Source organism: Tripterygium wilfordii, chromosome 9, assembly GCF_013401445.1.
Source record: "Tripterygium wilfordii isolate XIE 37 chromosome 9, ASM1340144v1, whole genome shotgun sequence".
Classification (NCBI taxonomy): Eukaryota; Viridiplantae; Streptophyta; class Magnoliopsida; order Celastrales; family Celastraceae; genus Tripterygium; species Tripterygium wilfordii.
Window position 1 is genome coordinate 14832274 of NC_052240.1, and position 20728 is coordinate 14853001.

Here is a 20728-nt window from a genome sequence, read left to right on the forward strand (position 1 = left end):
TAAGCAATGAATACTCAACAAGTACGCACTCTGATTTGGTCAAGGTAAACCGTGATGTTATAAGACAATGGATATCTTTTAGATATCAAACAGGGAATAACATATATTTTAATTCGTTGAATATGAAGAGTTGTGCTAAAGTCACAGAAGAGGAGGGGCTGTCATAGTTAATTAACAGTCTTGAGTTGATTCCTCCCCATGCAATGAACTCACTACATAAGACAAAGTCCTCTTCTCACACAGTCTCTGACTATATTTACTCGGTGTATTTTCCTAATTAGAGCCTGAACAACACATCTTCCCCCCTTCAAAGTCAAATATGTGGAAGACTAACCCTGCCAAGCTTTCTTCTTTCTTTGTCTTCCTTTCTTTGTGGATTCTTGGTTTTACAAGATTAATGGGTTTGGCACAAAACAACACAACATCAATCCCAGTTAATGTTGGAGTTGTTCTTGACCTGGAAACAGGATTTGGGAAGATGAGCTTAAGCTCCATCAATATGGCTCTCTCAGATTTCTATGCCTCACATGCTGACTATAAAACCAGGCTTGTCTTGCATTCCAGGGACTCCAATGGAGGTGTTGTTGATGCAGCTTCAGCAGGTTAATTATCTCTCTTTCTTCTCTAAACTAGTTCAGTTCAATGTCAACTTGATGTAGTTATATGTCAATTCTCACCGACAAAATAGAAAAAACTGTGCATCTCTGAAATGGAATATATGTGTGTGTGCGTGTCTATACATATCTATGCTTCTCAACTAAGATAAAGCATATTATTAAACAGTTGTGTAGAAAAATAGGAGCAATTGTAGAGAAGAATAGAGGCAATATTTGATGTGTATGTATATTGATCAAACAATACAATTACAACCTCATATATATAAGGATCAAACATTACACTTTAAGACAAATGTTCCATAATTTGATGAGCAAATTATGGGACAAAGGTTCCATAATTTGAGGAGCAAATTATTATGGGACAAATTATGCCATAATTTGATGAGCAAATTATGCCATAATTTGATGAGCAAATTATGCCATAATTTGAGGATTTAATGTCAATGAGGATTTAATGTCAATAAGTTGATTTGTTTAGCTACTGACATTAATCAACAACCAAACTTCTTCCTTGCTAGCTGTTGCTTCTGATAGTTTTATTGATCTCCAAGTAGTGGATGATTCTAACAGACACATATATATATATATATATATATATATTTGACTTTGAACTACTAAAGAAATAATATAAAACATAAAGAAACACCGATAATCTCAGGATCTGCATAAGCAAATGACAAGAGCTTTTTAAGTCTTAGCTAATCATTTGTTCTTTAATTATTCTACTTTAGTCTAATAATGATTTTTGGGTATGACAAAGTTTTTTTTTTTTTTTTTTCTTCCCTTTCTTACTTTGGTTCCAAACGAACAGCTTTGGACTTGATGAAGAATGTACAAGTGCAAGCTATACTAGGTCCTGAAACAACAATGCAAGCAAACTTCATAATTGAACTTGGAGACAAAGCTCATGTTCCCACCATAACCTTTACTGCATCAAGCCCTTCCCTCACATCTTTTCACAGTTCATACTTCATTCGAGCCACCCAAAATGACTCCTCTCAAGTTGCAGCCATTAGTGCAATCACACAAGCTTTTCGATGGCGAGAGGCAGTCCTCATTTATGTGGACAATGAGTATGGACAAGGAATTGTGCCTTACTTAACTGATGCCTTACTGGCAGGGAACACCCGAGTTGCTTACCGAAGTGTCGTCAGTTCTCTGGCCACTGATGTGGAGATTGAGGCAGAGCTGTACAAATTAATGACAATGCAAACAAGGGTGTTCATAGTACACATGTTGCCTTCTTTGGGGTCTAGGGTTTTCACCAAAGCTAAAGAGGTTGGAATGATGGGTGAAGGGTATGTTTGGATCATGACAACTTCAATGACCAATTTGTTGAGTTCAATCAATGCTTCTGTCATGGAGTCCATGCAAGGCTTATTGGGTGTTCAACCTTATATTCCAAGAACTACGGAGCTCGAAGAGTTCCAGATTCGCTGGAAGAGGAAGTTCCAACAGGAAAATCCAACAGTTTTCGATGCTGAACTGAATGTTTTTGGGTTACGTGCATATGATGCTACCATGGCATTGGCCCTGGCAGCTGAAATTGCAGTGAATTCCACCAACTCCTTGATTTTCAGAAACCTTAATGCTTCTGCCAATTCATCAACTGATCTCGAATCAATTGGGATTTCCCAGAACGGTCCGGTGCTTCTCCGAGCACTGCTAAGCACAAGATTCAAAGGAATTTCTGGAGAGTTTCAACTGGTCAATGGAGAATTACATTCTTCAGCTTTTGAGATAGTTAACATAAATGGAAATGGAGCAAGAGGAGTTGGATTTTGGACACCAGAGAGAGGACTTGTAAGAAACCTGAATTCATCTAATTCAACTACACATTCTGCTCCCAATTCCAGCATTCTCGCACCGATTATATGGCCAGGAGATTCCACATCAAGTCCAAAGGGTTGGCAAATGCCTACAAATGAGAAGAAATTGAGAATAGGAGTTCCTACCAAGTCTGGTTTCACTGAGTTTGTGCAGGTGACAACAGATTCTAACACTAACTCCAAAAAAGTCACTGGTTACTGCATAGCCATCTTTGATGCTGTAGTGGAAGCTTTACCATATGCTGTTTCCTATGAGTTCATTCCCTATGCTCAGCCCAATGGAGAAGAAGCCACTTATGATGATATGGTCTACCAAGTGTATCTTGGGGTAAACTTCTCCCATCTTTCCTCATCAAACTTGCATTGCATGCAATCAAAACTTACTTTGACTGATCCTAATGAAATCATATCTTCATGGACAGACATTTGACGCTGTGGTGGGAGATACAACAATCAGAGAAAACAGGTCCAAGTATGTAGACTTCACATGGCCATACACAGAATCTGGTGTGTCAATGATTGTTCCAATCACAGACAACCAGAACTACAATGCATGGGTATTCTTGGAGCCATTGACATTGGACCTTTGGGTGACCAGTGCTTGTTTCTTTGTCTTCATCGGGTTCGTGGTCTGGGTTCTCGAACACCGGATCAATGAAGACTTCCGCGGTCCACCTGCCCATCAAGCTGGCACAAGCTTCTGGTTCTCATTTTCTACCATGGTTTTCGCACATCGTAAGATGCCTTCTGTCTTTTTTTTTTTTTTAAATCAAACTACCAGAGGAACCTTGACATTGAGTCAGAGGTCAATGACTGCTGAATTTTATTTGCAGGGGAGAGGGTGGTGAGCAACTTGGCTAGATTTGTAGTTGTGGTTTGGTGCTTTGTTGTTCTGATTCTCACACAAAGCTTCACTGCCAGTCTCGCAAGTTTACTCACCGTACAGCGACTGCAGCCCACCGTTACTGATGTGGAACAGCTTATCAAGCATGGGGAAAATGTGGGTTACCAAGAAGGTTCTTTTGTTTATGAACTTTTGAAAGGATTGGGTTTTGACGAATCAAAGCTAATAGTTTATGGTTCAGTTGACGAATGTCATGATTTGTTCACCAAAGGCACTTCAAAGGGAGGCATAAAAGCTGCCTTTGATGAAGTACCTTATGTCAGGCCGCTGCTTGCGAAATTTTGCAACAAATATACCATGACTGAACCAACTTTTAAAACTGCAGGCTTTGGCTTTGTAAGTTTTGCCCTCCAGCTCCTGCTGAAACCATTGCCTTAAAGTCCCTTTGTTTAACTTTTAACTGTGAATTTGATTTGTTCTGGATTTGGCAGGTCTTCCCAAGAAATTCCCCTCTGGTACCTGATGTTTCAAGGGCTATATTAACTGTGACTGAGGGAGATAAAATTAACGGGATTGAGAATGCATGGCTAGCGAAGCAAAGCAATTGCCAAGACTCTAGCACGTCGGTCTCTTCTAGTAGGCTTAGTCTTAATAGTTTCTGGGGATTATTTCTAATTGCAGGACTTGCTTCAGTAGCAGCACTCATCCTATTTGCAGCAATGTTTGTTTATGAGCACAGGCATGTGTTAAAGCACTCTGAGTCAAGACCTTCAATATGGAGTAGAATCCTTGATTTGTTGAAAATCTTCAACCAGAAAGACCTCTCTTCACACACTTTCAAGAAAAGTGAATTCAATGACCGGAGCGGCCAGGGTCCGGTTGATATCTCTCCAAACACTCACAGCCTTCCAAGTCCATCAAACTATGATCATAGTTTCACTTTCTTTGGAGAACAGGGGACGCCTTCTCCTGACCGTGGAGATACCAGTCCAAATGTTCAACAAGCTCAAGAGATGGCAATAATTATTGAGCATGCTAATCCTGATCAAGAACAGCCAAGAACTCCTGATATAACTCATGAAAACAATTGAAATAGATCTTCTCATTGCCTCTAGCCATATCTAATTGTATTTGTAGAATTAGCCTTGTAAGTCTAATTTAATGAAACCAACTTCCCATTTTGGCTACTTTTCTACTGATACAAAACCTAAGGTTACTCTTGAGCCTTGTTCTTCGTCTAAATCTGCAACTAACAGGTAGTTGGACATTTTTTAGTCTGATAGTAATGTGTGTATTAATTAGGTTTAGCAATTAGCGTAGATGGATTTGTTTATGTATTGATCTGTCAATAAGGTGTTGGGACTAGGGACTCCACATTGGTACGCTTTGGAACTAGGCTCACACGAATTTGCTCTCCAAAAGGTCTCATTCCCAAGATATTCTCCTCTTGTACCTGATATTTCAAGAGCAATCTTAAAAGTGATAGAGGGAGAAAAAATGAAGGATATTAATAATGCATGGCTGGGGGAAGAAAGCACATGCGCAAATTCTAGCTCTTCAATCTCTTCCAGTAGTCTTGGTCTTGATAGCTTTTGGGGCTTATTCCTAATTGCAGGAGTTGCTTCAACATTAGCACTGCTCATATTTGCAGTCATGTTTGTCTATGAGCAAAGGAATCTGTTCAAGACATCTGATTCAGAATCTTCAAAATGGAGAAAAATCCAGGATTTGGCAAGAATATTGAACCAGAAGGACCTCACTTCACATACTTTCAAGAAAGGTAAACTCCATGAAGAAAGTGGGATTCAAGGTCATGATCAGAGTCCTATTGGAACCTCTCCATGCACCCACAGCTATCCTAGTCCATCAAAATATGAACACAGTTTCACTTTCTATGGAGAACAAGGAACACCATCTCCCGATCATGGAAATCCGAATAATCCAAATGTTCAAGTGACTGAAGAGATTGACGTAGTTATTGAACTTTCCAATATTCACAGTCAAGAACAGCAAAGAATTCCTGAAGATAATCCATAAAAAAAAAAAACCAATTGATGTAGTTCCTCTCACATAGCATGTCTAATTTTATTTTTATTCTTCTCTTTTGTGCAGAATTAGCATTGTAATCTAATTCAATATATCCAATGCCTAAAGAAAGAAACTTCTCCTCTTACGTTCGTATGTTGATGTATGCGCGTAGTTGTTCATGTTGGGTTTGAGAAGGGAGAGAAGTAGAGAACTCAAAATACTCTTACAAAATATTCACTCGCTCTTCTTTAATTCATTACAAACATCACATATATATAGAAATACAATGGAGAACACTCTGGAAGAGTGTGTACACGTGGAGCCACATTTGGAAGCAGTGAAGATACGTGGAGCTCATTTCTCCACATAAAATACTACATAGTCATATTTCCAACAGTTCAGAAAGTCTCATAAACTACTAACAAAAAAAAAAAAAAGGTCATTGTTAAGAAAAAGATATATCACAGCGGTAAGATCACGGTCCGTCGAGGGGTATATATTGTAAAGTCCACCTTTAAACAATATTAGTTCTTTTTCTACGCTGGACTGCATATGGATTATCTTGTGCAAAATTTCACATGATTTTTGTAGTAGCTGAATTTATTAAAAAAAAAAAAAAAAAAAGGGTTCATATGCTAGAAAGGGTTCATGAAAACATTGAAAAATTGTGGCTAGGCCAGTACCCCAGTCCACTCGATGCATGACCCCAACTCCAGGTTGTATTGTTTCAACTTGTCCTCTTTTTAGTGCATTATTACATTGTTATGTTTTACATTGAGGACAATGCATTCTTTAAAGTGTGGGGTGGTGGACTGCATATGGATTATCTTGTGCAAAATTTCACATGATTTTGTAGAACCTTTTTTTTTTTTTTTTTTTTTTTTTTTTTTTTTAATACCCACACGCCTAGGCGTGTATAAGGTGCGCCTAGGCATGGTCTGGCTATAAACATAATGCCCAGAAATTTAAACTTTCTTCATTGGGTTGCCTCCCAAGTAGCGCTAAGTTTAATGTCTTCAGCCAGACGTAGTTGTACCTACACAATCAACCAAGTATGCATCAACACTTAACAATTTAAGCAAACTCTCACCCCAAACGTTAAGAACATGCATGGTCGTCAATGCAAATAAATAAAGGGAGGGAGAAAGCTTAAACACAACACTTGTTTTAGATAAGGAGAGAGACAACCTGATTTGGAGAAATCACCACAAGCCTCAACACCTTCACAACAATTCTTGGGAAACAAATCAAGGAGGATGGTGCATAGGATACTTTCCATTCAGAATCCCCGAAACATTTGGCCCACAGAATTCAAGTTGGCGAGCCACAAATTTCCACCCTTTTTCTATCTTAGAATTCGTTATTGTGAAAGTACCATGGATAGACAATTTCAATGTCTCAAAAGGAGCACTTGTATTACCTCTCAACATTGTTTTGGACCGTGCTTTTTTCAACTTCCTTGCTCTTGTCCGCACGCCTTTCAAAGTTGGAGATAGCTTGCTAGTAACAAGGGAAGTAGCCAAGAGCTCGTTGGATATTGGCGATGATGGAGTCCTTTTGCTTTCAATGCTATCACCAACCACATATTCCACAACCTCATCACTTGAAGCTGTTTTTGTCAATAAATTCACTCTCTCATTGCCTACCATATCAACATGAAGGCATTCTCTAATGACATCCGGACTCTTGATAGCCTTAAAGATTTTGAACTCAATGGTCTTGTCAAAGACTGTCATTGTGAGCATGCCTTTTTCCACATCTATAATGGTCTTTGTGGTAGCCATGAAACCACGGCCTAGAATGAGTGGTACATCTCTTGTCGGATTAGGTTCACCCTCCATATCAAGCACCAGAAAATCCACCGGAATAACAAAATCACCCACCTTTACTAAAACATCTTCAACTAACCCAAAAGGATGCACTAAAGAGCGATCAGCTAGTTGGAGAGTGACTGAAGTTGGTTTCAACTCACCTATCTTCAAAGTAGTGTAAACAGAATAAGGCATGATATTTACACTTGCACCAAGATCCATCAAGGCCTTTTCAATTTCTTTCTCTCCAATAATACAAGGAATGGTAAAGCTACCCGGATCTTTTAATTTGGGCGGGAGCTTCTTTTGTAAAATAGCACTCGTTTCTTCGGAGAGAAATACTTCTTCATGATCACCTATCTTCCTTTTGTTAGTGCACAACTCCTTCAAAAATTTTGCATATGCGGGAATAGACTTAATTGCCTCAATGAGTGGAATATTAATCTCCACTTTCTTCAAAACTTCAAAAATATCCCGATTATACTTGCTTTTCTTAGCTGGGGCAAGACGAGATGGAAAAGGCACTTTTGGAACATACTCTTCTACTTCCGGCTTTTCCTTCTCAACGGGAGGTATTTTGGAAGCACTTGGCTCCACCACTATAGGCTCATCATGATTCTCACCTTCAAGCTTTTTATACTCAATCTTGTTATCCACATTTTTCCCACTTCGCAAAACAGTAATAGCATGAGCATCCTCATACTGCTTAGGATTTACCTCAGGTTGACTCGGTAGCTTTCCTGGCTGTCTTTCACTCAAGGCATGAGCAAGTTGTCCTACTTGCATTTCAAGCTTTGTGATAGATTGAGTATTACTGGAAACAGTTTGTTGCAACTGAGTCATTGGCTTGCTCATCTCTGCTTGGGAATGTTGCATTGTGACTTGTGATTGAGCAAGTTGGGAAATAAGGTCCTCCATAGTAAACTTCCTTGCATCTTGAGAAGGTGGTTCTTGTCGTGGAGCTTGCCAAGGTCTGGGCCCTTGATTGAAATTCTGTGGTGAAGCATAGGAGAAATTGGGGTGATTCTTCCATCCTGGGTTATATGTGTGAGAAAAGGGATCATTCTGCTGCCTATGAAAAGGTTGAACTGCATTAACTTCCGCTTCAGGAAATGTCCCACTTCTAGAACATACATGAGTAGGATGATCGGTGCCTCCACAAATGCCACAAGGCTCCAGATTTCTACTCAGCAAAGTCACTACCGCATCCAATTTCCTAGCCACAGATGCCATCTCTGAATTTGAAGCACTAGCCTCATAAACCACGTGTCTAGGAGCATCAAGATCACGATTATCCCATTGTGAGGAATTTGCCACCACAGTCTCAATAATTTCATTGGCCTCAGTCGGTTCCTTAGCCATAATATTTCCTCCAGCAACTGCATCTAACCTATGGCGGCATTCATCAGCCAGATGTTGGTAAAAGTATGATATAATCTGCCATGGCAAGAATTGATGATGTGGGCAACCAATCAATAAAGTTTTATATCGCTCCCAAGCCTTAAAAAGTGGTTCTCCCTTGTTCTGCCTGAAATGGAAAATCTGATCTCTAAGCCTCTGTGTCCTTGACTGAGTATAGAATTTCTGAATAAACTTAGCAGAAAGTTGATCCCAAGAAGTGATAGAATTTGGTGGCAAAGTCTTGAACCAGATCTTAGCACCTTCCTTAAGAGAAAAAGGAAATAGCTTCAACCGTATGAACTCTTCAGATATGCCCTGAATTTTTTGAGTGCCACAAATCTCCAGAAAATTATCAATGTGATCACTAGCATCTTGATTTTCCGCTCCTGAGAATGATGGGAGCATGTTAATCACATGGCATTTAAGCTCATAAGAGAGATTTGGCGGAATGGTTGGTAATACGATGCAAGATTGTCTAGTAGAGAATTGTGGCATAGAGTAGTCCATTATGGTGACAGGAGCATTTGCATTGTTGGCATTATTGCCAACTTCTTCACGATTTTCAGCCATGCTCGCTTGTTCAGAATGTTCCCCCAAATTTTTGTCACTAGACGAACTAGAGCAGGATGTAGGAGAAATAGAACGAGTGGAAGATTTCTCCTCAAGAAGATCCTTGTCTCTCTTGTTCCTTCGTGCACGTTCCAAGTCTAGATCAACAGGAAGAATTTCTGTATCTTGAGAACGCCTTCCTTGCATGAACTACAAACAAGAAAGAAAAGTATAAGGATCACTAATTATCAAGTAATAAAGAGCTAAACTAAGTATGTAAGTATCTATGTATATAAACACGAATGGATCAAATATAAGCAACCATCCCCGGCAACGGCGCCATAAACTTGTTGGGTCTAAATTAACCTTACTAGCAAGTGTACTAGTCGGCGACTACAGCACAATGATAAGCAAGGGTCGAATCCACAGGGACGGTGTTATGTTTAATCCAAATGTATATTTGCATGTATATATGGACAATGCAATCAAAAGTAAAATTCAACTCAAGATTGTTTGGTTTGGTAATTCAACTAAAACAAGCAAAGAGCAAAGTGTTTTTGGTATTTTCTTAGAATTAGGATGCAACTAATGCAAATGAGATGATTTAACAAATATGAGATGAACACCAAGGCTTCGGAATCCCCCTTGGGAAATGACTTGGAATGACATAAATTTACACACATATTTGCTAATTCGGGCATAACGAATCCGTACCTAAGTCGGTTTTAGCGCACCTAAGCCAAATCTCCCTAAAATCGATTACTAGCCATCTTATTGGTCTAGGTCGGATATTCCTAAATACATTCTAGCCATCTTATTGGTCTAAACATGCATAGGAATTCATGGAGTTCTATGGAGATTAGGATTCATACAAATTGTCACCTAATTAAAGGGAGACACATTCATAATCAAGTGTTTCAAGAAGCATAATCTACTTGACATATTATTGTCTAAGCAAATTCTCCAAACAATTTCATCCAAAAACCTAAAGTGTTGGCCAAACACCACAAGCATGAATAAATTGCAATCAAACATAGAAACACAAGATTTATACCCAAATCAACTCATATGTATGTAAATCAAGTCATAAACAAAGTCATCAAACCCAAGGCTTCAACCTAGCCTTGGCACAAGAGATTTAGTTACACATAATGAGAGAAAAACACAAAAGGAGAGATGAGAAAATCATGAATAAACCCAATTAGTTGAGTAAATCCAAGTTGAGCTGAAGAATCTCTCCTCCTAGCTCCAAGAATCGCCTTCCCCCTCTGGTTTCGCTCCCCAGAAAATCAGTTCTAGGTCTAAAAACTCCCGTAGCTCGGACAAATCGCGACTTAAAACACCTCAGAAAATTGTTTTTCACGCCTAGGCGCGTTGTTTTCACGCCTAGGCACACGCCTAGGCGCACGCCTAGGCGTGATCCTAGGCGTGCACAACTTAAAATTCAAGTCCAACTCTCTGGACTGGGCGTGCAGAAGTGATCCTGGGCGTGCACAATTTTTGCGCCTAGGCGCGCCACTAGGCGCGTTACCCCTAGGCACATTATTCAAATGACCATAACTTCTCCATATGACCTCCGATTTGCATGATTTTAGATTCTACGGAAAGCTTGAGATGTCTACTTTCCAATGCCTTTTGTTGCGCTCAATTCCAATAACGTGACAGAAATTTATGACTATTTGAACACACGAAGGTCGGTGGACATTTTCTTCAATTCAGCCCTTTTTCCGTCGCTTTTCATCCAAACCGCAATCAACCTATCAAAATACAAATCAACACATAAATACACTCATTATTTATCAAAAGAAAGCTTAAGAGGGGATATTTCTACCAAAAACAATAGGTATTATCATACCTATCATACGCTTAGTGAGTTGGGGGCTTAGATCACTTATTGCACTTGGGAGGAGCAAATCCGTGAGGCTAATCTAATCTATCCACGAGAATCAAAACCTTAAAAGAGGCGGACAATATAATTGATCGTTTGGGTGTAGATTTTTTACACAGAAAATGATAACGGTGCAGTCGTAGTCAATAAAGGGCCAACATTAAAAGAATCAAGCCCAAGAAAACTCAAGTTCCTAAAAGGAACTATTAGACCTAGATGGGGGAGGCCCAGCTCTTTATCAGCCCACAATTGCAAAGCCCAGTGACTGATGTTTGGCAGTTAGAGGAGCGAAACGAAGTTTTGGGAAGTGAAGGGGTTTTCTCGTAGGTGCAAGAGTGATTGATGATTTTATTTCTGAAATGTGTGCCAGTCAAAATTCTGCTGCTGTAAGTTGTTATTCGTTATTAGCTTCAAAAGCACTACATGTCCATAATTTTGGTGTTCATAATTGTCCATAATTTAGGTGGCATAAGGAGAAGTGTGGAAGACCATTTTGTATGTCACCTAAATTATGGACACCAAAATTATGGACACATATCATTTTTGTATTAACTTTGATCTTGGGTTGTGATGTGATGTGTTGTGGGTTTGTAGGGTTCAATTTTTTGTTGCTATGTGCTGCTGACTTGTGAAAAGAGTACTGTGACCAGTTATTATTAATCATATGTTTGATTATATGCCTCAATGAAGTGTTTCAATTTGTTTCTATAGAAAGGATTCTTCTTTGTTACTCATTTACCATAATCCCAGGGCATCCTTCATCACACAAGTTATGTTTGTGATTTGTGAATGAATCAAGAGTATTTTTCTTTAAACATCGCACATTTATTGTTGCAGTCAAATTTTTTAATCACTGGAGAATGTATTGCATATATATGACTCTTACTCCTGGCAGAGACCGTGACCAGAGAAAGAAACTCCATACTTAATCACTGATCAAAAGCATGAGCAAAAACTAAAAAGACTTCTGTTTGAAATTTAAAAAAAAAAAAAAAAGAAACTTTGCATAAATCAGCAAGAATATTAAAACAAATCATTTCTTGACTTTTTTTTTTTTTTTTTTATGATCTTGGCGATTACGTTTACATATAGAAAATAAGTGGGGTCAAAATTTTTACTGGGATTGGCTGTTCTCATATTATAGGGTAGTCTCTTTTCTCTTTGTACAGGCAATTGAAATTTCTAAAACCTTTCCGCTTGGATCTGTCAATTACTCAACAAATTCGTTACATATCAAAGGATACTTCATAGAAAAGGAGCCATGTTTAGTATTCTTGGTCTTCAAAAGCTAAGTTTGCTTTCACAATCAATTAGTAAACAAGAAATATTTGCATATCTACGGATGGTTCTCAAAAAATAAGCCATGATAGTGATGCAGTGTAGACCGTGAACACAGAAAATCAGACACACAAAGATCAAACAAGCTCTTGACAACCTAACTTGACGTGCAAGTTATAGTTGTGGATAGATAGCAAAAGCTTAAAACAACTTAAATATATCCCAAAGAAAAACTGAGTTTACCACAACCCTAAAACAACTTAAATAGGCCACACGTAGGAAACCAACAAAGACCAAAATAACCATAGTTACTCATAAAAGGAAATAGATAAAATAATAATAAGAAAATAATCAACTAAGCCCAACTTCGCTTTGAGTTCTTCACGTGATCCATCTTCTCCAAATATGCTGCTGCAACATCATCAGTACTTTGCAAAACCCCATCAACACCTACAGTATGCTGCATAACCACACCAGCAATATCAGCTGCATGAGATAGTTTCCTTGACTATTTTCTTAATTTTTTTTTTTTTTTTTTTTTTTGCCTATCAACATGTAATTGAGATTTCAACATATTCTAAGATTACCAGCCACACTTATGAACTAACTTACAATTACATTCCTGTACTCTTGAGTTATATATTTCATTTTTGTTTACATATGCTACTATTGATGATTATCAAGAAAAGATACTTGACCTGTTAACATATTCTTTATTTTGTTTTACTGACCTTATCTCATGCATGATATGAACTCAAAATCTTTAATTTGAAGTGCTTACTACTCATATATATGTTACATCATATTTCCTGCTTAATTAGATTAAATAGATGGTGGCATATAATTAGTTTATATTGGTTGAAAATCTCTTACAACCATCTGTCACACACTCGAAGGAGTTGTCTCTGTGTATATAAACATTGAGCCCTCCCCATGCACTGAATTGAGTATCTCTCAGCACTCAATATATTTTCCCAATTAAAGCCTGAACAACATATCTTCCTCGTCAAAGTAATTGCCAATCTTCATAAAAATATGTGGAAGAGTAACCCTGCCAAGCTTTCCTATTTTCCTCTCTTGCTTTCTCTGTGGATTCTTATAATTTTTACTAAATTGGGCATGGCGCAAAACAACACAACATTAATCCCACTTAACGTAGGAGTTGTTCTTGACCAGAAAACAGGTTTTGGGAAGGTGAGTTTGAGCTGCATAAACATCGTTCTCTCAGATTTCTATGCCTCACATGGTCACTATAAAACCAGGCTGGTCTTGAACTCTAGGGACTCCAATGGAGATATTGTTGATGCAGCTTCCTCAGGTTCTCTCTCTCTCTCTCTCTCTCTCAACCTAGTTCTGATCAAGGTCAACTTGATGTTGTTATATATTCCTCCATAGTTCAGCGAATATATACTGGGATTCTTGTTAATTTTCATTGCATCATATTGATTTCCCCCTGACTGAACTTTGGGTGATTGGGGCATCTGGGTTTCTGCATGAAACGGCCGTTAATTACAAGCGGTGTTAAGCCTTCTTAAGGTTGTTTTTGGGTAATTTCATCAAGTAATTGTAAAATTAATGATAGAATGAAAATGTTGCTTTGGATGTTAGAAGAGCGCTTGTAAATGAAAGTTCTCACACAAATAGATAATCTTTGAACTTTCTGATTCTGAGGTTTGAAATGTAATTTTTTTTTTTATCTATATTAGTGGATATGACACTGAAAATGAGCCCATTTTTATTCATCTCGATTGGGTTTGGTTTTGACTAGTTATATTGGTCTAGGTTTAACGGATTTAAATTTTGAAAACAATTTCTTCTTAATATTAGGCTTGGAGATGCAAGAGCTATGGCCTAGCAATAAAATATTAGTTTTAGAACTTTTTCTCGTTTATGACTCATAAATTGGAAAATCTGTGCATCTCTGTAAAGACTATTATATGTATAAATATACATCTCAAAATAAGCTAAAGTACTATTGACTAATAATAGTATAACCGACTGATGATTTGTTAAGGTGTTGATATTTAATCAAGAAGTACAAGTGCAAGCCATACTTGGCCCTCTATCAACAATACAAGGAAATTAATATTAAGTTAGTCTTGGGTTTGATTTATTTTTTTTTTTAATTTTCATTTCCAAACAAACAGCTTTGGATTTGATAAAGAATGTACAAGTGCAAGCCATACTTGGCCCTGTATCAACAATACAAGGAAAGTTTATTATTGAACTTGGTGCCAAAGCTCATGTTCCCATCATCACATTTTCTGTATCAAGTCCTTCCCTTGCATCCTTCCACAATCGATACTTCATTCAAGCCACCCAAAATGACTCCTCTCAAGCTGCAGCCATTAGTGCAATTGTACAAGCTTTTCAATGGCGAGAAGTAGTTCTTATTTTTGTGGACAAGGAATTGTGCCTTACTTGGCAGACACCTTACGAGCAGTGAACACTCGAATCGCTTACCAGAGTGTCATCAGTTCTCTGGCCACTGATGTGGAGATTGAGGCAGAGCTGCACAAATTAGTGACATTGCAAACAAGGGTGTTCATGGTGCACATGTTGCCTTCTTTGGGGTCTAGGGTTTACACTAATTAAAGCTAAAGAGATGGGAATGATGAGGGAAGGGTGCGGTTTGGATCATGACAAGTTCGATGACCAATTTAATTTGCTGAGTTCAGTCGAGGCTTCTGTTATGGATTCCATGCAAGGCTTATTGGGTGTTCATAAAGTCAAGTCTGTTCATAAACTGTGGACACTAGCTTTGTTTATGAATGAATCGGAAGTAAATTTGTTTAGACACTTTACATGGACTATTACAGTCAATATTTGAAGTCTATGATTTGGAGTCACTGGCGGTATCTATTGCACATGATACTGGATCAAACAAACTCTCCAGTTAGTGACTACTCTTCCAGACACTTCGAATTTCAAATTCAGACGTTAAGTTTATGGACCTTGGTCAGATGATTACAAGTAAACTTTTCTTGTATTAGAAGAAACAAAGACCCAAGACTAGTTGGGTTTGAACCTTGAGAACATTACCGACGTTCTCTATTTTTATGTGGCCTTCATTGCATGGAGAATGGTCCAAGGTAGTAGTCAATTGTAGAGGAATTGAAGAAGATGATTAGGACATCAGTAGCAGACAAAAACTATCTACATCTATATGCAAATGTAGGTTGGCATGAAAATCCTTTTTTCTTTTTTGTCACTCAATCAATTACTCTAACAAATTTTATTACACATCAAAAGATAATTTCCTAGAAAAGACCCAGCGATGGTTTCCTTGAGCAATATTTATCTTTTATGCTTAACAGCATATATAAGTGATTGAGCATATTCTAACATTTATGGTTAACATCTAGAAAACCCTTGTGTACATCACAATGCGCTTAATTAGGAAATGAACTACCATTTACAATTTTCTTTCTGTCTTATATTTTACACTCAGACAAAGTACTAAAAGTGCGAAGTCTCGGTATTTCTGCAAAATAAGGAAAAGAAAATTAGTAACTTTTTATCTTAAATAACTGAAAGATGTATAATTAAGCAAATTAAGAATATTCAACAAGTACGTACTTTGATTTGGTCTAAGCTAAACCGTGATGCTACAAGACAATGGATATCTTTTAAGATACATCAATCAAACAGGGAATAACGTATATTTTAATTAGTTGAATATGAAGAGTTGTGCTAAAGTCACAGGAGGAGCTGTCATAATTAATTAACAGTCCTCTGACTATATATACTCGGTGTAATTAGAGCCTGAACAACACATCTTCCCCCCTTCAAAGTCAAATATGTGGAAGACTAACCCTGCCAAGCTTTCTTCTTTCTTTGTCTTCCTTTCTTTGTGGATTCTTGGTTTTACAAGATTAATGGGTCTGGCACAAAACAACACAACATCAATCCCAGTTAATGTTGGAGTTGTTCTTGAACTGGAAACAGGATTTGGGAAGATAAGCTTAAGCTCCATCAATATGGCTCTCTCAGATTTCTATGCCTCACATGCTGACTATAAAACCAGGCTTGTCTTGCATTCCAGGGACTCCAATGGAGGTGTTGTTGATGCAGCTTCAGCAGGTTAATTATCTCTCTTTTTTCTCTAAACTAGTTCAGTTCAATGTCAACTTGATGTAGTTATATGCCAATTCTCACCGACAAAATAGAAAAAACTGTGCATCTCTGAAATGGAATATATGTGTCTGTGTCCGTGTCTAGACATATCTATGCTTCTCAACTAAGATAAAGCATCTACTAACAGTTGATTTGTTTAGCTACTGACATTTAATCAACAATTAAGGTTATATTTGGTATCACTTTCAAAAATTTTGAAAACAAAAATAAAAAACTAAAACATAAAACATAAAATTGAAACTTGTTTGGTTGAACACTTAAAACTGAAAACAAAAACTAAAAAAAAAAGTGTGTGTTTATTCTTCTATTTTCATAATAATGGAATATATCCACACCACTATATTTTTCATAATTGCAGCCTTTGCCATGTCTATTGCAACGTAATTCACCATTGAAAACATCAACAGAAAGAAAAAAAAGATAATTAATAAAACAATAACCCAAAGTATATTTGATCATTGTCTTCATATCTCTATGCAATTTGCAATCTGTAATATTAAAGAAAGTGCAATCTATAATAAGTGTAACTAGTTCTATTTCCAAAACTTTTAAAAACCTTTTTTTTTTTTCAAAAATTTTGAAAACCTATTTTTGGTTTCATAAAAACCAAAACAGAAAATACAAACAAACAATAATTTTTGTTTTTATTTTCTATTTTTGAAAACTAAAATAAAAAATAATAAACAAAAGTGATACCAAACAAACCCTAAACTTCTTCCTTGCTAGCTGTTGCTTCTAATAGTTTTATTGATCTCCAAGTTGTGGATGATCGTAACAGGCACATATATATTTGACTTTGAACTACTAAAGAAATGATATAAAACATAAAGAAACACTGATAATCTCAGGATCTGCATAAGTAAGTGACAAGAGCTTTTTAAGTCTTAGCTAATCATTTGTTCTTCAATTATTCTACTTTAGTCTAATAATGATTATTGGGTTTGACAAAGTGTGTTTTTTTTTTCCCCCTTTCCTACTTTGGTTCCAAACGAACAGCTTTGGACTTGATGAAGAATGTACGAGTGCAAGCCATACTAGGCCCTGAAACAACGATGCAAGCAAACTTCATAATTGAACTTGGAGACAAAGCTCATGTTCCCACCATAACCTTTACTGCATCAAGCCCTTCCCTCACATCTTTTCACAGTTCATACTTCATTCGAGCCACCCAAAATGACTCCTCTCAAGTAGCAGCCATTAGTGCAATCACACAAGCTTTTCGATGGCGAGAGGCAGTCCTCATTTATGTGGACAATGAGTATGGACAAGGAATTGTGCCTTACTTAACTGATGCCTTGCTAGCAGGGAACACCCGAGTTGCTTACCGAAGTGTCGTCAGTTCTCTGGCCACTGACGTGGAGATTGAGGCAGAGCTGTACAAATTAATGACAATGCAAACAAGGGTGTTCATAGTACACATGTTGCCTTCTTTGGGGTCTAGGGTTTTTACCAAAGCTAAAGAGGTTGGAATGATGGGTGAAGGGTATGTTTGGATCATGACAACTTCAATGACCAATTTGTTGAGTTCAATCAATGCTTCTGTCATGGAGTCCATGCAAGGCTTATTGGGTGTTCAACCTTATCTTCCAAGAACTACGGAGCTCGAAGAGTTCCAGGTTCGCTGGAAGAGGAAGTTCCAACAGGACAATCCAACGGTTTTCGATGCTGAACTGAATGTTTTTGGGTTACGTGCATATGATGCTACCACGGCATTAGCCCTGGCGGCTGAAATTGCAGTGAATTCCACCAACTCCTTGATTTTCAAAAACCTTAATGCTTCTGCCAATTCATCAACTGATCTCGAATCAATTGGGATTTCCCAGAACGGTCCGGTGCTTCTCCAAGCACTGCTAAGCACAAGATTCAAAGGAATTTCTGGAGAGTTTCAACTGGTCAATGGAGAATTACATTCTTCAGCTTTTGAGATAGTTAACATAAATGGAAATGGAGCAAGAGGAGTTGGATTTTGGACACCAGAGAGAGGACTTGTAAGAAACCTGAATTCATCTAATTCAACTACACATTCTGCTCCCAATTCCAGCATTCTCGCACCGATTATATGGCCAGGAGATTCCACATCAAGTCCAAAGGGTTTGCAAATGCCTACAAATGAGAAGAAATTGAAAATAGGAGTTCCTACCAAGTCTGGTTTCACTGAGTTTGTGCAGGTGACAAACGATTCTAACTCCAAAAAAGTCGATGGTTACTGCAAAGCCATCTTTGATGCTGTCATGGAAGCTTTACCATATGCTGTTTCGTATGAGTTCATTCCCTATGCTCAGCCCAATGGAAAGGAAGCCACTTACGATGATTTGGTCTACCAAGTGTATCTTAGGGTAAACTTCTCCCATCTTTCCTCATCAAACTTGCATTACATGCAATCAAAACTTACTTTGACTGATCCTAATGAAATCATCTCTTCATGGACAGACATTTGACGCTGTGGTGGGAGATACAACAATCAGAGAAAACAGGTCCAAGTATGTAGACTTCACATTGCCATACACGGAATCTGGTGTGTCAATGATTGTTCCAATCACAGACAACCAGAACTACAATGCATGGGTATTCCTGGAGCCATTGACATGGGACCTTTGGGTGACCAGTGCTTGTTTCTTTGTCTTCATCGGGTTCGTGGTCTGGGTTCTCGAACACCGGATCAATGAAGACTTCCGCGGCTCACCTGCCCATCAAGCTGGCACAAGCTTCTGGTTCTCATTTTCTACCATGGTTTTCGCACATCGTAAGTTGCCTTCTGTCTTTTTTTTAAAAACCAAACAACCAGAGGAACCTGAACATTGAATCAGAGGTCAATGAATGATGAATTTTATTTGCAGGGGAGAGGGTGGTGAGCAACTTGACTAGATTTGTAGTTGTGGTTTGGTGCTTTGTTGTTCTGATTCTCACACAAAGCTTCACTGCCAGTCTCGCAAGTTTACTCACCGTACAGCGGCTGCAGCCCACCGTTACTGATGTGGAACAGCTTATCAAGCATGGGGAAAATGTGGGTTACCAAGAAGGTTCTTTTGTTTATGAACTTTTGAAAGGATTGGGTTTTAATGAATCAAAGCTAATACTTTATGGTTCAGTTGACGAATGTCATGATTTGTTCACCAAAGGCACTTCAAAGGGAGGCATAAAAGCTGCTTTTGATGAAGTACCTTATGTCAGGCTGCTGCTTGCGAAATATTGCAACAAATATACCATGACTGAACCAACTTTTAAAACTGCAGGCTTTGGCTTTGTAAGTTTTGCCCTCCAGCTCCGACTGAAACCATTGCCTCAAAGTCCCTTTGTTTAACTGTGAATTTGATTTGTTCTGGATTTTGCAGGTCTTCCCAAGAAATTCCCCTCTGGTACCTGATGTTTCAAGGGCTATATTAACTGTGACTGAGGGAGATAAAATTAAGGGGATTGAGAATGCATGGCTAGTGAAGCAAAGCAGTTGCCAAGACTCTAGCACGTCGGTCTCTTCTAGTAGGCTTAGTCTTAATAGTTTCAAGGGATTATTTCTAATTGCAGGACTTGCTTCAGTAGCAGCACTCATCCTATTTGCAGCAATGTTTGTTTATGAGCACAGGCATGTGTTAAAGCACTCTGAGTCAAGACCTTCAATATGGAGTAGAATCCTTGATTTGTTGAAAATCTTCAACCAGAAAGACCTCTCTTCACACACTTTCAAGAAAAGTGAATTCAATGACCGGAGCGGCCAGGGACGGGTTGATACCTCTCCAAAAACCCACAGCCCTCCAAGTCCGTCAAACTATGATCATAGTTTCACTTTCTTTGGAGAACAGGGGACGCCTTCTCCTGACCGTGGAGATACCGGTCCAAATGTTCAACAAGCTCAAGAGATGGCAATAATTATTGAGCATGCTAATCCTGATCAAAAACAGCCAAGAACTCCTGATAGAACTCATGAAAACAATTGAAATAGATCTTCTCATTGCCTCTAGATTTCCAACATAGCCATATCTATTGTATTTGTAGACTTAGCCTTGTAAATCTAATTTAATGAAACCGACTTCCCATTTTGGCTACTTTTCTACTGATACAAAACCTTAGGTTACCCTTGAGCCTTGTTCTTCATCTAAATCTGCAACTAACAATGATTTTCTAGGCAGTTGGACATTTTTTAGTCTGATAGTAATGTGTGTATTAATTAGGTTTAGCAATTAGCGTAGATGGATTTGTCTATGTATTGATCTGTCTGTCAATAAGGTGTTGGGACTAGGGACTCCACATTGGTACGCTTTGGGACTAGGCTCGCACGAATTTGCTCTCCAAAAGGTCTCATACCAATGAAGATATTGTCCACACTTATAAATCCACCATCTTTTCCATGT

General features: G+C 38.1%; 3 protein-coding genes and 1 non-coding gene across 5 annotated transcripts; all 4 read left to right on the forward strand.

Annotated features, from left to right (window-relative positions):
• Positions 1 to 300: 300 nt before the first annotated feature.
• LOC120005286 (glutamate receptor 2.7-like) lies at positions 301 to 4477 on the forward strand. Of its 2 annotated transcripts, none has more exons than XM_038854843.1 (5): positions 301 to 602; positions 1429 to 2774; positions 2869 to 3181; positions 3280 to 3686; positions 3782 to 4477. In XM_038854843.1, the coding sequence occupies exons 1-5, from the start codon at positions 320 to 322 to the stop codon at positions 4379 to 4381; spliced, it is 2949 nt and encodes a 982-aa protein (XP_038710771.1). In that variant the 5' UTR covers positions 301 to 319; the 3' UTR covers positions 4382 to 4477. The 2 variants fall into 2 exon arrangements, with proteins under 2 accessions (XP_038710771.1, XP_038710772.1); XM_038854844.1 differs by having other exon boundaries at positions 3280 to 3446.
• Positions 4478 to 4620: 143 nt separating this feature from the next.
• Positions 4621 to 5327, forward strand: LOC120006080 (glutamate receptor 2.8-like). The gene has a single exon (XM_038855948.1). It carries the CDS (start codon positions 4788 to 4790, stop codon positions 5325 to 5327), a length of 540 nt encoding a protein of 179 aa, XP_038711876.1. The 5' UTR covers positions 4621 to 4787.
• A 3252-nt stretch (positions 5328 to 8579) lies between these two features.
• Positions 8580 to 8686, forward strand: LOC120006742. Its single transcript, XR_005470085.1, has one exon. It is a non-coding gene; the product is annotated as a small nucleolar RNA R71 (small nucleolar RNA).
• A 7338-nt stretch (positions 8687 to 16024) lies between these two features.
• Positions 16025 to 20422, forward strand: LOC120005277 (glutamate receptor 2.7-like). Its single transcript, XM_038854823.1, has 5 exons — positions 16025 to 16328; positions 17379 to 18718; positions 18813 to 19125; positions 19220 to 19626; positions 19715 to 20422. The coding sequence occupies exons 1-5, from the start codon at positions 16046 to 16048 to the stop codon at positions 20312 to 20314; spliced, it is 2943 nt and encodes a 980-aa protein (XP_038710751.1). The 5' UTR covers positions 16025 to 16045; the 3' UTR covers positions 20315 to 20422.
• The last annotated feature ends 306 nt before the right edge of the window (positions 20423 to 20728 follow it).

What these genes read in the sequence shown, in the direction of transcription:
- LOC120005286 (XM_038854843.1), top strand. Translation starts at nt 320, where the DNA reads ATGTGGAAGACTAACCCTGCCAAGCTTTCTTCTTTCTTTGTCTTCCTT. An exon ending in TGTTGATGCAGCTTCAGCAG is followed by an intron (nt 603 to 1,428) that starts GTTAATTATCTC and finishes CCAAACGAACAG; the next exon opens with CTTTGGACTTGATGAAGAAT. An exon ending in TACCATGGTTTTCGCACATC is followed by an intron (nt 3,182 to 3,279) that starts GTAAGATGCCTT and finishes TTTTATTTGCAG; the next exon opens with GGGAGAGGGTGGTGAGCAAC.
- LOC120006080 (XM_038855948.1), top strand. Translation starts at nt 4,788, where the DNA reads ATGAAGGATATTAATAATGCATGGCTGGGGGAAGAAAGCACATGCGCA.
- LOC120005277 (XM_038854823.1), top strand. Translation starts at nt 16,046, where the DNA reads ATGTGGAAGACTAACCCTGCCAAGCTTTCTTCTTTCTTTGTCTTCCTT. An exon ending in TGTTGATGCAGCTTCAGCAG is followed by an intron (nt 16,329 to 17,378) that starts GTTAATTATCTC and finishes CCAAACGAACAG; the next exon opens with CTTTGGACTTGATGAAGAAT. An exon ending in TACCATGGTTTTCGCACATC is followed by an intron (nt 19,126 to 19,219) that starts GTAAGTTGCCTT and finishes TTTTATTTGCAG; the next exon opens with GGGAGAGGGTGGTGAGCAAC.